Source organism: Zophobas morio, unplaced genomic scaffold, assembly GCF_036711695.1.
Source record: "Zophobas morio isolate AGI-343-1 ecotype UQ-CSIRO unplaced genomic scaffold, CSIRO_AGI_Zmor_V1 ptg000038l, whole genome shotgun sequence".
NCBI classification, from domain to species: domain Eukaryota; kingdom Metazoa; phylum Arthropoda; class Insecta; order Coleoptera; family Tenebrionidae; genus Zophobas; species Zophobas morio.
In genome coordinates, this window is record NW_026972143.1 from 1234979 (window position 1) to 1250477 (window position 15499).

At 40.0% G+C, this 15499-nt stretch overlaps 2 protein-coding genes across 2 annotated transcripts; one reads left to right on the forward strand and one right to left on the reverse strand.

Moving 5' to 3' along the window:
• Positions 1 to 316: 316 nt before the first annotated feature.
• Positions 317 to 12601, forward strand: Sti (sticky). The gene is made up of 6 exons (XM_064070294.1): positions 317 to 1902; positions 8190 to 10193; positions 10244 to 10587; positions 10702 to 10959; positions 11009 to 11298; positions 11360 to 12601. Exons 1-6 carry the CDS (start codon positions 439 to 441, stop codon positions 12502 to 12504), a joined length of 5505 nt encoding a protein of 1834 aa, XP_063926364.1. The 5' UTR covers positions 317 to 438; the 3' UTR covers positions 12505 to 12601.
• Positions 12602 to 12687: 86 nt separating this feature from the next.
• On the reverse strand, positions 12688 to 14383 carry LOC135139929 (transmembrane protein 185A). Its single transcript, XM_064070296.1, has 6 exons — positions 14257 to 14383; positions 13971 to 14147; positions 13712 to 13919; positions 13400 to 13660; positions 13228 to 13351; positions 12688 to 13176 (listed from the first exon to the last, which is right to left on the reverse strand). Exons 1-6 carry the CDS (start codon positions 14292 to 14294, stop codon positions 12965 to 12967), a joined length of 1020 nt encoding a protein of 339 aa, XP_063926366.1. The 5' UTR covers positions 14295 to 14383; the 3' UTR covers positions 12688 to 12964.
• Between the last annotated feature and the right edge of the window lie 1116 nt (positions 14384 to 15499).

Below are 15499 nucleotides of genomic sequence, written 5' to 3' on the forward strand. Positions count from 1 at the left end.
TTAAATAAACACTATTTTGCAAAAATAGAACTAAATAAATGTGAGTCAGAAGTCGACATTTTTATTTCAGCGCCAACTAGTTTGATTTAAATTTGTTGTTGAAACAGTTCGAACTATGTATTGGTGGTTGCATAGTCACACAAAAACAAACTAACAATTTAAATTAAACTATGTATCGCCAATTGTTTGTCTAAGCATTGTAACAACATTTCATAATTTTAATCACACAAATCTGCACTAACCGGCACAAAAAAAATATTAAAAAACCAAGGATAGTTTTTTTCCGTTGTGCGATTGGCTATTGGCACCGCTCTCCCCACTTCCATTGACACTTAATCAAAATAACGGCTCTTTTTGAATTCGAACCCTCTGTCAAGTCAATCCGTGTTTATTTTCGTAAAATATGTGTTTGTGTTAGTTAGTGTATAGTGTCCCACCATGGAACCATCCCAAGAAACCATCACGTCGCGCCGCGACAAACTAAACTCCCAAATTTTAGGCAAAACCATCGACGAACAAAAACCCAGTCTCGTCCACCGGGAATGCCTCCTAGACGCCCTGCAAGCCCTCTACGACGAATGCTGCATCGAGACCCTCCAGAAATACGACAAACAAATCGCCTCGTTCGTCGAACGATACAAAACCACCATCTCCGAAGTGAAAAAACTGAGAGTGAACATCGCGGACTTTGAAATCAAAGATGTGATCGGAAGGGGGCACTTCGGCGAAGTGCACGTTGTGAGGGAGAAGCAGACGGGCGACATCTACGCCATGAAGGCGATACGCAAGTGCGACAGCCTGGAGAAGACGTCGTTCGACGTGGAAAGAGACATCATGGCGTTTGCACAGTCTTCGTGGATCACGAGTCTCCAGTACGCGTTTCAAGACAGCGTGTACTTGTTTTTCGTGATGGAGTATCACCCAGGGGGCGATTTGCTGGGGCTGCTGTATCGACAAGGGGGCACACTCCCGGAAAGCGCAGCCACTTTTTATTTAGCCGAAATTGTGTTGGCGCTGGAGGATTTACACGTGATGGGGTTCGCTCATAGGGATATTAAACCGGATAATATTCTTCTGGATCGGTGTGGGCACTTGAAGTTGGCGGATTTTGGCTCAGCGGCACGTCTGGACGCGAAAGGGTTTGTGAGTTGTGGGATTCCGGTGGGAACGCCGGATTATATAGCCCCTGAAGTGCTACAGTCGGTGGAGAAAAATTCAAAACGTGTACAATATGGAGTTAGTTGTGACTACTGGTCACTAGGTATCTTAGCGTATGAATTAACGATTGGGAAACCCCCTTTCACGGGTCAAAACACCACCACCACCTACTCCAAAATTATGAACCACGCCAACCATTTAAAATTCCCACCGGACGTCCTCCTCACCCAGGCCTACGTTTCTCTTATCAAAGGTCTAGTAACTGAAGAAAAATCGCGTTTAACGAAACCCCAAGTCCGGCAACACCCCCTTTTTAAGAATATTCATTTTGACACTTTACGGGACCAAGTGCCCCCATATGTACCTAAAATTACTTCTCTCGACGACACTAGTAATTTTTGTGACGTGGTGACTAAAAAGAATGGTCCTAATATTGACAATTTTAAGAAAAAGACGCAATTTTCGGGACGCAATTTGCCATTTATTGGGTTTACGTTCACGAATGGAGTTAGTTCGTGTGGGAGAGACTATGACAGGGGTTCAAAGGCCAAAGATGACATTATTAGAAGTATGAAGGAGGAGCTGGAGGCTGTGAAACGGACGTTGATGAAGAGCGAGGATTTTGAGGAGCTGAAAATGTGTTTGGAGAAGAAGGTTCTGGAGAAGAGTCACAAGTTGGAGAGTATTGAGAACGTGAGGGAGAAGCTGGAGAGGGATTTGGCGGCGAGTATGGCGGAGAGTACGGTGAGTATTTGTTTTTATACCGAGTGTTGCAAATTTATAAGTATCGTTGAAAAAAATCCTACCGACTGCGCCATTTTTAATAGCGTTTACTCGATAAAACGGAAAAAACGTTCTTTAGTTTTTGACTCAAAACTATCACGTATTTTGGCTTGGAAAAAGCTGATAGTGTATCCATTTTTTAGTTATTGTTGATTAAAGCAAGATTTAAAGAGGGCATTTTTTTGTAAATGTAGGCAACCAAACATTTTCTTTCCTCAAGAACTAGTCGAGAAAGTGTATGATTTACGATAGGGTTGGTCATTATTGACATTTGATGGATTTAAAACCCTTGTTGAGAAAGTATGCAAATAAGGTGACCCTAGCGAGTTCTACCTGAACACGGTAAGGAGCCTTAATTACAAAATTTTGGCCTCATAAGTGTATTTAGGACTACGGTAATGAAAATTTAGGGACACAATTTATTTTGAAACCCTCGAAGTAATCCCAAAAAGCCACTACATATTATAATTCTGAGCAGCTTACTCTCGGCTTTTATTGACCATTTTTGGAATTAGAAAGTTATTTTTGGAAAAGGTTAAGCAGGTAGAATTTTCTGAATAGGGCTATTTATGGGTAATTATCCCCTCTCATTTCGAAAATTTACCTCATGCACGTCTTTAGACTGCCAAATTCATTTACTGTTCAGTTCTCGTGACGTGTTCCTGCAATGGCAGTAAAAAATTCCGCTGTTGAGTTACTACGGGTGAGTAAATTTTTTTTTCATTTGTGTTGGTTTTGGTGGACATCGTTTTCTAAGACAAGATGGATAAGAGATAATTTCGTGCATAAACTTTTGAACTTTAGAGAAAAAATAGTAAAAATTCTGGTTCCATGAACTGATATTGCACAACGGTGGAATATCGTAGGTGTCCGATTCCTCCATGAAACACACACCGTACACATAACGGATACAAATTTTAGAATTTGAGGTCGTAGTTCCTTTACGTTAATAATAATTAATTATAATAACACCTCATATCAAGTTTAAATGTCTGTCATATTTTTACTTCCCAGCATAAGCTAATTGCCACTTTCATATTTTCTCGACATGTCATGACCTCTAGACTACGAAAAAAGTGGTCTCCCGTTTTCGTCTGTCTGTCTGTCTGTCTGTCTGTCTGGTGTTTGTATCCATTTTTATTAGAATCTCCGGAACTACCAGGCCGATTGTTGTCAAATTTTGTATTTATATTAGGAATATCATGTATGTGGTAAAACGCTAACCAAAAAATTGTACATAGTAAATGGGTTTTAAATTGTGTATAACATAGTCCTACACATGTAGTTTATTCTCAGTGTTAAGTTTTTATCCGAAACGTTCAGATTTATGGAAAAAAAATCAAAATTATAAAACAGTATTTTGCAATTTAATTTTTAATAAGCAAAATCGATTGCTTCGAAATCGTACAGATGTTTTAAAGTTATCATAAGCATGGTAAAGTACTTTAAAAGCTATAAGGTTATATGACCGTCATAAAATTATCCCATTGTGTCGAAGTTAAGTTGTTTACAATAGAAAAGGATTTAAGGTCGTAAATAACCTGTACAATGCAGCTCGACCGGCTACTGTTGGTTTGTTCAGGGGTGGCTTTCATTAAATATCTAACTATAGTGAACCAAGAGCTATAAGGTTATATGGCCATCATAAAATTATCCCATTGTATCGAAGTTAAGTTGTTTACAATAGAAAAGGTTTTAGGGTCGTAAATAACATGTCCACTACAGCTCGACCGGCTCTTGTGGTTTCGTTCAGGGGCGGCTTTCACTAAATATGAAAATCCACCACTCCACTATTCCTTTACTGCAGCCGCTGAGGGTTAATAACCACTCGCTTTGAAAGCCGGCCCTGTTAAATATGAACAAGAAATATTTAGAAGATGATTTATTGCCAACCGGTAAGCTTAGTGCGAACCACACAAAGGGGCTATTTATTTGCAGTCAACTAATTTTATGATGGCCATATAACCTTATAGCTCTTGGTTCACTATACCTACAACTACCTGCAGCCACAAAGGGTTCCGAAATAACCAGTCGCTTTGAAAGCCGGCCCTGCTAAATGTGAGCAAGAAGTGTTTAGCAAGACCGGTAAGCTTTGTGCGAACCACACAAAGGGGGTATTTATTTACGGTCAACTACTTTTATGATGGTCATATAACCTTATAACTTTTGGGCTACTATAAATTTTTGATCAAAATGTATTTGCTCATCCCCCCTAATAAATTGATGACGTCACCTCAAAATATTGCTGAATAAATCATATCTTAAATGTCTAAAGTATGATGAGTCTATATTTGTAATTTATCACTGCATTAATATTTTTTCTGCTTATACCGGGTGTCTCAAAAAATCAATGACTGAGTCAATTTATTGTATTGAATAAATCAAGAATCGCAAAACTGTAAACGGCGGGTGGGCTTTCAATTTTTTTAGAAGGTATATCATTTGACAAAATCAGTCTTATCGTAGCTAGTAAATACTTGCTAAGATAAGACTGATTTTGGCAGATGATATACTTTCTAAAAAAATTGAGGGCGGGTGGGCGGGGCTAGTTGTTGCTAAGATAAGACTGATTTTGGCAGCTGATATACCTTCTTAAAAAATTGAGGGCGGATGGGCGGGGCTAGTACTTGCTAGGATGACATTGATTTTGGCAAATGAAATAACCACTAAGAAAATAAATGGCGGATGGACCCCCTATTTTTTTAGAGAATATATCATTTGCCAAAATCATTCTTGCCGTGACAACTACTGACCCGCCCCCCGCATTTTATTTTCTTAGAGGGTATATCATTTACCAAAATCAGTCTTATCTTAGCAAGAGCTAGCAACGCCCACCCGCCCTCAATTTTTTTTGGAAGGTATATCATTTACCAAGTCAGTGTTATCGTAGCTAGTAGTTGCTAAGCTAAGACTGATTTTGGTAGATGATATACCTTCTAAAAAAATTGGGAGCGGGCGGGTGGGGCTAGTACTTGCTAAGATGAGATTGATTTTGGCAAATGAAATAACCTCTAAGAAAATAAAGGGCGGGTGGACCCCCTATTTTCTTAGAGGGTATATCATTTACCAAAATTAGCCTTATCTTAAAAAGAACTAGCCCCGCCCACCCACCCTCAGTTTTTTTAGAAGGTATATCATTTGCCAAGTCAGTGTTATCGTAGCTAGTACTTGCTAAGATAAGATTGATTTTGGCAGAAGATGTACTTTCTGAAAAAATTGAGGGTGTGTGGGCGTTACTAGTTATTGCTACGATAAGACTGATTTTGGCAGCTGATATACCTTCTAAAAAAATTGAGGGCGAGTGGGCAGGGCTAGTACTTGCTAGGATGAGATTGATTTTGGCAAATAAAATAACCTCTAAGAAAATAAAAGGCGGGTGGGCCCCCTATTTTTTTAGAGGGTATATCATTTGCCAAAATCAGTCTCATCGTAGCTAATACTTGCTAAGATAAGACTGATTTTTCAAATGATATATCTTCTGAAAAAATTGAGGGTGGGTGGGCGGAGCTAGTTATTGCTAGGATGAGATTGATTTTCTCAAATGAAATAACCTCTAAGAAAATAAAGGGCGGGTGGACTCCCTATTTTTTTAGAGGGTATCTCATTTGCCAAAATCAGTCTTGCCGTAACAACTACTGACCCCGCCCACCCGCCCTTTATTTTCTTAGAGGGTATATCATTTGCCAAAATCAGTCTTATCTTAGCAAGAACTAACCCCGCCCACCCGCCCTCAATTTTTTGGAAGGTGTATGATTTGCCAAGTCAGTGTTATCGTAGCTAGTACTTACTAAGATAAGACTAAGTTTGGCAAGTGATGTACCTTCCAAAAAAATTGAGGGCGGGTGGGCGGGGCTAGTTATTGCTAAGATAAGACTGATTTTGGCAGCTGATATACCTTCTAAAAAAATTGAGAGCGGGTGAGCGGGCCTAGTATTTGCTAGGATGAGATTGATTTTGGCAAATGAAATAACCTCTAAGAAAATAAATGGCGAGAGGACCCCCAATTTTTTTATAGGGTATATCACTTGCCAAAATCAGTCTTGCCGTGACAACAACTGACCCCGCTCACCCGCCCTTTTTTTTCTTAGAGAGTATATCATTTACCAAAATCATTCTTATCTTAGCAAGAACTAGCCCCACCCACCCGCACTCAATTTTTTAGAAGGTATATCGTTTGCCAAAATCAGTCTTGTGGGGGCTGGCAAGTCCCACAAAATTGTATACTATTTGTATATTTGTATATAAGCTGTATTTAATTACTTCCAACCAGTATCACCCCGAAACTTTCTCTTCGTCCACCTGCATGTCGTAAAACTTATCTCTTGTTCACCCTTCTCGGTAATACTGATCCTTTCCCAGATTTCGAATACCTTCCAAGAACCCTTTAGACACAACTGTTTCCACCGCTTTCTACCGACCTTTCTTTTCATTTTCACAAACTCCAAGACTTCCTTCATCTGCCGTACCGACAACATCAAAATAAATACGCCAAAATGCAAGTACTGTTTCAATCACCTGATCACCCCACAGTCTTATCTTAACTATTGCTTGCTAGGATAAGACTGATTTTGGCGAGCGTATACGAGTTGCGCCAATTACCTGCTAGCTTCTTCATGGGGGATTAGGAATTTAATTTAATTAATCGGAAAATTAATGGTTACCAAGTACCATTCCCAAATTTCTGCAACTGCACTGAATGATAAGGTGCGTTGTCCACAACCACCACAATGTTTTTGAATTAGCTCGTCGATACTGCATTTTAAAATTTTTTGTTGATTTTCGGACAACATCGCCAAAAGTTCAAATTTTCAAACTTTTGAAATTTTTGATATTTTCCAAGCACATTCGAAAATTACCTGAAGTCATTTTTGGCAACGTTTGTTCTAAAACTCCAGCCACATTTTCAAAATCACCAAAATAAATAGACTATTTTTGGGATATTCTAAGAAGTTTAATTAAAAACCGAAAATTTCGAAAATATTGGCCTGGGACCATCCATAGACTATTTTTTGAATTAGCTCGTCGATATATGCATCTCAATTTTTCTTGTGGATTTTTAAGCGACTTTGCCAAAAGTTAAAATTTTCAAACTGTTGAAATTTTTTATATTTTCCAAGCACATTCGAAAATTACCGAAAGACATTTTTGGCAAAGTTTGTTCGAAAACTCCAGCCACATTTTCAAAACACCAACATAAATAAGGCCATTTTTAGGATATCCTAAGAAGTTTAATTAAACATCGAAAATTTCGAAAATATTGGCCTGGCACAATCAACAGACTATTTTTTGAATTAGCTCGTCGATATATGCGTCTCAATTTTTTTTTGTGGATTTTTAGACAACTTTGCCAAAAGTTCAAATTTTCAAACTGTAAAATTTTTGATATTTTTCAAGCACCTTCGAAAATTACCGAAAGACATTTTTGGCAAAGTTTATTCGAAAACTCCAGCCACATTTTCAAAACACCAACATAAATAGACCATTTTTAGGATATCCTAAGAAGTTTAATTAAAAATCGAAAATTTCGAAAATATTGGCCTGGGACCATCAACAGACTATTTTTTGAATTAGCTCGTCGATATATGCATTTCAATTTTTTTTTGTGGATTTTTAGACAACTTGCCAAAAGTTCAAATTTTCAAACTTTTGAAATTTTTGATATTTTCCAAGCACTTTCGAAACTTACCTAAAGTTATTTTTGACAACCTTTGTTCTAAAACTCCAGCCACATTTTCAGAATTACCAAAATAAATAGACTATTTTTGGGATATTCTAAAAAGTTTAATTAAAAACCTAAAATTTCTAAAATCTTGGTATGAGACCATCACTAGACTATTTTTTTAATTAGCTCGTAGATATCGGCATCTTAAAAGTCTTTATCGATTTTTAGGCAACTTTGTTAAAAGTTCAAATTTTGAAATTTTTGATATTTTTCAAGCACTTTCGAAAATTAACAAAAGACATTTTTGGCAAAATTTGTTCGAAAACTAGCCACATTTTCAGAATCACCAAAATGAAATAACCATCTTTGGGATATTCTAAAAATTTTAATTAATTTATTGATTAAAGCTGTACTTTATGGGCGAGGGAAGTTCTGTCGAAGTAATCTTCGACCAAATTTGAATAATAAATCCGAAACACTAAAAAATAAACCCTAGGGTATCGTCAAAGCTTTGAAAACCCAACAAAAAAATACACGTTCCATTAAAATAGAATTTAAAAAACCATTTTCCGCGCCTCATTTCCAGGCCCTCAAACGCACCCTCGAAATCGAGCGAAAAGACCGCGCTGAACTCGAGCGTCGCGCCCTGGAACTAATCAAATCCGCCAAGACCAAGTGGGAAACCTCCGAGCGCACCAAAGTCGAAGCCCTGAGGCTCGAAATCGAACAACAAAAAGACAAAATCGCGCAACTAACGACCACCAACAACATGCTGAACGAACAGCTGCAGCGCGCCTTCAAGCTCGAAAACAAGCACAAAGAGTCCCTGGAAGCCGTAGAACAGATGAACCGGCGAAGCCTCGTAGGACTCGAGTCCCGCCTGGAAAAAGTGGCCGTGGAATCCAGAGGCAAAATCTCGACTCTGCAGACCATGCTGGATAGAAGCAACGACGAGAAGCGCGCGCTGGAAGAGGAAATCCAGAAGCAGAAGGACGAACTAGACGCGTTGATGAAGAAGCTGGAGAAATCGAGCGAAGAGTACAGCGTTTTGAACGGAGCCGCTCTAGAAGCCGAAAAACTCGTGAAGGAACTGAGTGAAAAAGTCGCCACGTTCGAGGACGAAATGGAAGACAACAAAACCTTGAAAGAGACGGTTGAAGAGTTTTTCAAAGAGAGCGAAATCCAGAGGAAGAAAATCAAAGACCTGGAGCTAGCGAACACTCTACTGACGAAAGAACTGCGCCACATGGACGAATACAGAAAGTACATCGACTTACTCAAAGGAATTAAGACCGAAAACGAGAAGAAAATCCACGAGTTGGAAAGCAAATTACAAGAAGAAGAACAGAAGAGTGCTTCGTTCCAGAAACAACTAGTCGATTCTGAAACTTTGGTCAACGAAAGCCAGCAACTCAAAGAACTAAGAATGAACATGTGGAAAATGGAGAAAGAGCTAGGAAACACGAAAATCGACAAACGAATAGCAGAGCGGGAGCTGAAGGACGCGATGAAAGAAGCCAAAGAGCTGAGTGAAGAAATCCAAACATTGAAGATCAAAATCGACGAAAATAGAAAAGTGCACGAGTCGGCTATGTTGGAACTGAACAACATCAACGAGTCGCTATCGATCGACCTAGTGAAAGCGCGCGAGTCCCTCAAGAACTTTGAAGACAAGCTCGAGAACGAAAAAACGAAGAACGGTGAAGAAAAAGCGCTGATTGAGCACTTGAAGGAAACTATGAAAGAGAAAGACGCCAGAATCGCGACTATTACATCAGAAGCAAAATCTTTGAGAAACGATTTGTCATCGCTGAAGATCCAGATGGCGAAAACTGAAGAACAAAAGCAGCAAATTTTGTATGAATGCAGAAGGAGCAGAGACGACAAGCAGAAACTAATAGATGAAGTGAAAGACACCAAGACGCAGTTAGAAAATCACCAAAGGAGCTTAGAGGCTCTTCGAGAAGCCTGCTTAATCATCGAAAACCAAGTCATCGGGTATGAGAAAATCAACGCTTCCATACAAGCCGAGAAGGCCAAACTTGCCCAAAACACCGAAGAACTCATCAAAGATTTGTGTAAGGCGAAAGAAGAAATCCAAGAAGCGAAGAAATCAGCGAACGAAGAAAAGTCGTTGAGATTGTTAACTGAAACTAAAGTCAAACGACTGAGTGAAGATATGGAGAGCTTGCAGACCGAGTGCGACTCTTATAAAGACCATTGTCTGAAATATAAAGAGTGTTCGAATACTTTGAGCGAAGAATTGACTGTGAGTGAAGAAAAGGTGTCCGATTTGGAAGTGACAGTGAAGAGTTACGAGCGCCAAATCGAAGACTTCGTCTCAGAAAATAACTTACTCAAAGAAGAAATCTCTCAGTACTTGACACAAATCGCAGGACTGAAAGAGTCGAACTTTAAACTCAAACAACAAGTGCAGGATTTGAAGAACGCGAAGAATCTTCTCATCGAAAGGTCAGAAGAACTGGAGAACATTCTCAACGCGAGAGTGACGTATTTTGAAGAACGAGAAATCAAGCACGTGTCGACCATCAAACAACAAACCAAACTGATTGACTATCTTCAAGTTAAGGTAAGTTTTCATTGTTCGAATAGCGCGGTTTCTTTATTTAGCAACCACAGATCGACGAATACAGCCACAAGAAGAAAACCCTCACGGACAAACTTTTCGGACACTCGAAGAAAGAAAATCAACCGATTATCTTACCAATCAACTATAAAGATCTAGAAAGTGAGTTGCAGAAGCACAAGAAGATGAACAAAGATCTTCAGGAAGAAATCTACAAGTTGAAGGCCGAAATTAGTTGTAAAGTCACTCCTGTGACTAAACTATTGCGACATAAATCGGAAATCACTTCACCGAAGACGAAATTGGCGATGGAACAACTAACAAAGTCGCCGGCGTCGTCAAACGAGTTTGTTAAGAAGAATTCAATGCAGCGGATGCACCACAACATCCCCCACAGGTATTAAAAGTAGCTATTTTGAATCAAAATTTTTTTGTGTCAAACGTCGTTTGTTGCCAACCTAAGTGCTGCCAACTGTTGTTACTAAATCCCTAATACATTACAATTTTGTAGATTCGTATCTAAACTTTGCAAGAAACTGTCAAAGTGCGACCACTGCTCAAACCAGGTTATGTTAGGTCGTGACGTCAGCATCTGTACCGAGTGTAGCATGACAGTGCACATAAGTTGTGCAGAATTGGTCAAAAGTACATGTGGTTTGCCCCAGGCTTATGCCAAACATTTCAAAGATAGCTTGACTAGACTGAACTCGTCGGAAAATGGGGACTTAGATGAGTCGGTGTGTGTGGAAGGATGGATTAAAGTCTTGAGGTGAGTGTGCGGTTTTTTATTATTACCATCATTATTATTATCATTGTAGTAAAAATAACTGCTGGGAGAAGCGCTACGCCTACTTGACTGACTCACGACTAGAAATTTATTCAAATTTGGATCAACAAAATAGGAATTTAGTTGAATCTCTTGATTTGAAGTTGCCTAATAGTAAACGGAAGGTCGTTCTGGAGCCAGTGCCCTCAGAAATCGGAGTCAGTGTGGCTAGTAGTGATTTACCTTTTATTATGAAGGTCGAAATTTCAAGTGATTGTTGGCCAGTGGTTGCTGTAGTCTTTATGGCGTTGTCCATGGCGGACAGAGACAAGTGGTACAAAGGTGAGCATTTATAGTCGTAATAATAACAACAACAACAACACTAATATGACAAAAATTGCAGCTTTACAAGCCACCTTCAACGACACTTCTGACAAATACCACATCGAATCCCTCTTTTCCATCCCCGAAAAAATCTACGTTAATTGCCTCCTGGACCTAACCCAGAACATCAAAGTCGTAGGAACCGACCACGGCCTCTACTCCCACTACAACGACCTCCTCCTCCACATCGAAGGCCCCACCGAGGTCCAACACATCTGCGTCATCCCCGAATCCAACATCGTCGTCATGATTGCCAACCTCACCGGCGTCCTCATCTCCTGCGACTTAAACCACTTAATCAACTTAACGCAATGCGCACCCTGCACTAAGCCGGTACTTAAGTACCAAAGCATCTCAGTGAAGAATTTAGACGGTTTTCACTATCTGCACGCCTCCACGTACTCCAAGCACCAGATGTTTTGCGCCGCCACCTCCAAACACCTGGTTATAGTCAAGTACGAGCTCGAAGCCGGCGAATTCGTGCCGCTGAGGATCATGGACACGGCGGAACCTCTAGGATGCGCGCTTTTCACCGAGCACTCGCTCATAGTAGGCGCTGATAAATTTTTCGAGATTGATTTGTCGGATTTCAAGGCCGAGGAATTCCTCGATAGTTCGGATCTCAGGTTGAAGCACGCGGTGAAGTGCCATAAAATGCAGTCGTTTCCGTTGGCGATTGTGGCAGTTGCGGATAATCCGAAGGAGTTTCTTTTGTGTTTTAACGAGTTTTCGGTGTTTGTAGATGAGTATGGACGGTGTTCGCGCCCGAAAGAAATCAAAACGAGCTATTTACCGATCGGGTTTCATTTTATTCGGCCGTTTTTGTACGTGGTTCAGTTTTCGGGGGTTGAAATCATGAAGTTGGGTCAAGGGGATGAGGATAGTCGTAATGCGGTTGTGGAGTTGAAGAAGATGAGGTACTTGGGACGAAACAGGGTGGGAATTTTTGTGTTTCATGATGGGAAGGTTAAGTTTCTAGAGGGGAGGAAATTAGTGGAAGGGGATGATGGTACGTCTGTTTGTCCGTCGACGGAAGAAGGGGAAGAGTCGAATAGGTTTAGTTTCACGAGTTCAATAGTACAAAGTTTAGACGGGAATTTAAGTGATGAAAGTAGCGTCGAGGACAACACAAAAAGAGTAAAGTTTTCACAAACTAATTTGTAACAATTGTACTTAGCTTGCCGTTTAAGTAATGCCTTAATTTATACGCACTAGAGTGTATTGATTTTATATATTTTTTAATAAAGTGTGATTAAGTTTTGATGTTGTGTATTTATGTTACCTGGCGGCTGCAACCAATCGACGACGAGGTTTCTATAAATGTTGGGTGCGTCTAAATCACACTCCTTAAATTAAAAATGTATATTTACAACACAATTATAGTAAAATATATCCTGCAACTGGCAATGTAAGTACGAATCAACCTAACCCCGCTAACAAAACTTGTGCAGCTCTGTGTACAGTTAATAAATGCATCGGTAAACAACCTCACTTACAACGCCAACGAAAATAAAACCCCGTATCGTCTCATACGTATTAACAATTAAAAATTAACAAAATTACAACGTTTGGCAACAAAATCCATCACAAGGTCACACCACCGATCAGGAAGCACTAGACACGATCAGTCAGGCATTTCGATCGAGATTATGGGCAGAACTGGCTTAAGCAAGTCGGCTTTCTTGACGTTCGCGGGATCGCTTTTCTCGTTTTGTTGTTGGAGTTCGACGCCGTTGCTCCGCCGTTCGCTGTGGTAGGCAATGTTGGCGTATTCTTGGAGGAGGGGGCAAGCGCCAAGGACGAATGCGCAGAAGTCTTTGCGCATGCCGAACCACCCTGAAACACACAATGTGAGCATTTAGTCGACCATAACCTCAAAAAACGTACATCGGTTGCCTCCCTTGGCACTGAACGACATTAAAATTAACGTTGTGAACGAAATGAAAAGGGGGCTGACGACGGCTGTGTACGACAGACGAATCTCGCCGTCCAATTTGTTGGCTAGTAATACCTACAACACAAAATTAGAGACCAAAAATTCACTAAATAATCTACTCACTTGGAATATTAAAATAGGAATAACTAAAAAAGTGTACCCTAACGCCGACTTAAAACTAGACCGTCTTTGTTGAGCATTAACTTCTGGAGTTCTTAACAAAATGGCGGCGAAAATAATGGTGTACAGCACACCCACTAACGACAAGCACATCACTATCCACAGCGGCACGAACACCACTTCCCAGGACCAGCTGATGAACCCGTCTAAGCGTAGGGCTAGAAAGATGAACTGTAGCACGTTCACGGCGCAGAAGAGCTCCAGCTGAAACACAAATTTTCATATCCATTTTACTACAAACTTACTCAAACGTACCTCAAACGACCTGTCATGTTTAACAGCCCAAATGCACACGGCTATGCTAACTATCGATATGAAAATCAGCGGTATAAAAACCAGAATCCACAAATGTCTGTTTGATTCCAGCTTATCACATACGAGCAGTTCGAACATTAACAATATCAAATGTAACGCTAGGGATATCAGCATTGACTTGTAGTGGATGTACGCCTCACAGTCTAACCTGCAACGGGTTCGTTTACTCGGAAAAAATTAGATTAGAATGTGCGTCTACCTGAAATGAGGGTATCTCCACCATACGTAGCTTCCGACTGTTGCACCTAAAATTACCAACACTTTCCATATCCAAATGGGGGCGAATACGCACCAGAAAGACCACGTTACGTAATTATCGAGTCTTATTGCGAAGAGGGCTGTGAAAACTAATAGGCACGTGTGCACCACGAATTTACTGAAAGAGAATTTTTGTGGTGAAAGTTTGAGGTTAGGTGGAGGCTGTGGGGGTAGCAGAGGGGTTGCGGTGGGTTGAAAGGGGCATTTTGGGGGCGACTGAAGCTTACCTTGGGTTGAAGTCTTGGAACAGTGTTTGTAAATTCATTTTTCGGGTGTTATTTACAAACTTTTTGTTTTGGATATCATCTTGACAGGTAGTAGTGGCAGTGTTGTCAGTGCCAACTGTTTCGACTGAAGACACTAGATGAAAGGGGTTTTGGTTTGAAAATTTGGGTCGTTATTTTCGACCAATAGAGTGGCAATAGGTGTTTGAATTTCATTTGCTTATTTGAATTTAAAGTCTTAAAAAACAAAATTATACAGTAATAATATGTAATTTTAACTCCCATGAAACTGTATTAAAACAACAACATAAGTAAACGCTAGTCCAAAAATATCCAGAAGAAGCGGTTTCCCAACGTCGAAAAAATTCGCCGCTGTAAACCTAGGCGCATTACCCACAACCAAACTAGTCAATTCGTACAACTCTAGATTTTCCCTAGTACCACAATTCTTAAAGCACCACCTCAGTTTGAGCGTGAGCGGTAACATCCTCTTCGCTTTTTGACAAACGTAGTCACACATCAAAACTAAAACTATCGTCGGGGCCTGAAATCAACCCATTAGTACCACCACCAACAACCAAACCCACTCACAATCCCGAAAGACAGAATCCATATAGCTGCCATAATCTTCTCCACAAAATTGACATACTCGTAGAAATAAACCGAAAATTCGATATAATTAAAAAGCTGAATGGTCGAAAACAGGATTATTAGAGCAATCGGCCACCCGAATATTTCGTTAAAAATGTTAACTGTTTGTTTGAGCAAGCACATTTCGTACTCGATGTGTTTAATCAAACTGATTGGTACCACTTTACGCTGTTTTCTGCGCTTGAGGTGGAATCCTACCAACTGCGCCAATTTCGTATACCGTTGGGACAACATATGCAGAAGGACGCAACACAGACACTTGTACAAGAATTGCAAGTATTGTTCAATCACGTTAATAACATGAGGGAGTTTCTGTGGATCGTGCCAGTTAATCATAGTGTACATGGCAATAGCTAGGTAGAATAAATTTGCAAGAAAAAAACCCGCGTTTTCGTAGCCGAAGCGTTTTTGTTTGATTTGTCTACCAGTGGATAAATTTTCCAGCAGTTTATACCACTGATCTTTTTTCCAGAAATTTAAAGCAATGATCGCTCGATAGCTGAACGCGTAGAGGATCAAATTGTTCAGGTATAGCACGATCATTTTTATGATGCCTTCTCGGACGAAGAAATTTTTTTCGACGAATGCTGCTATA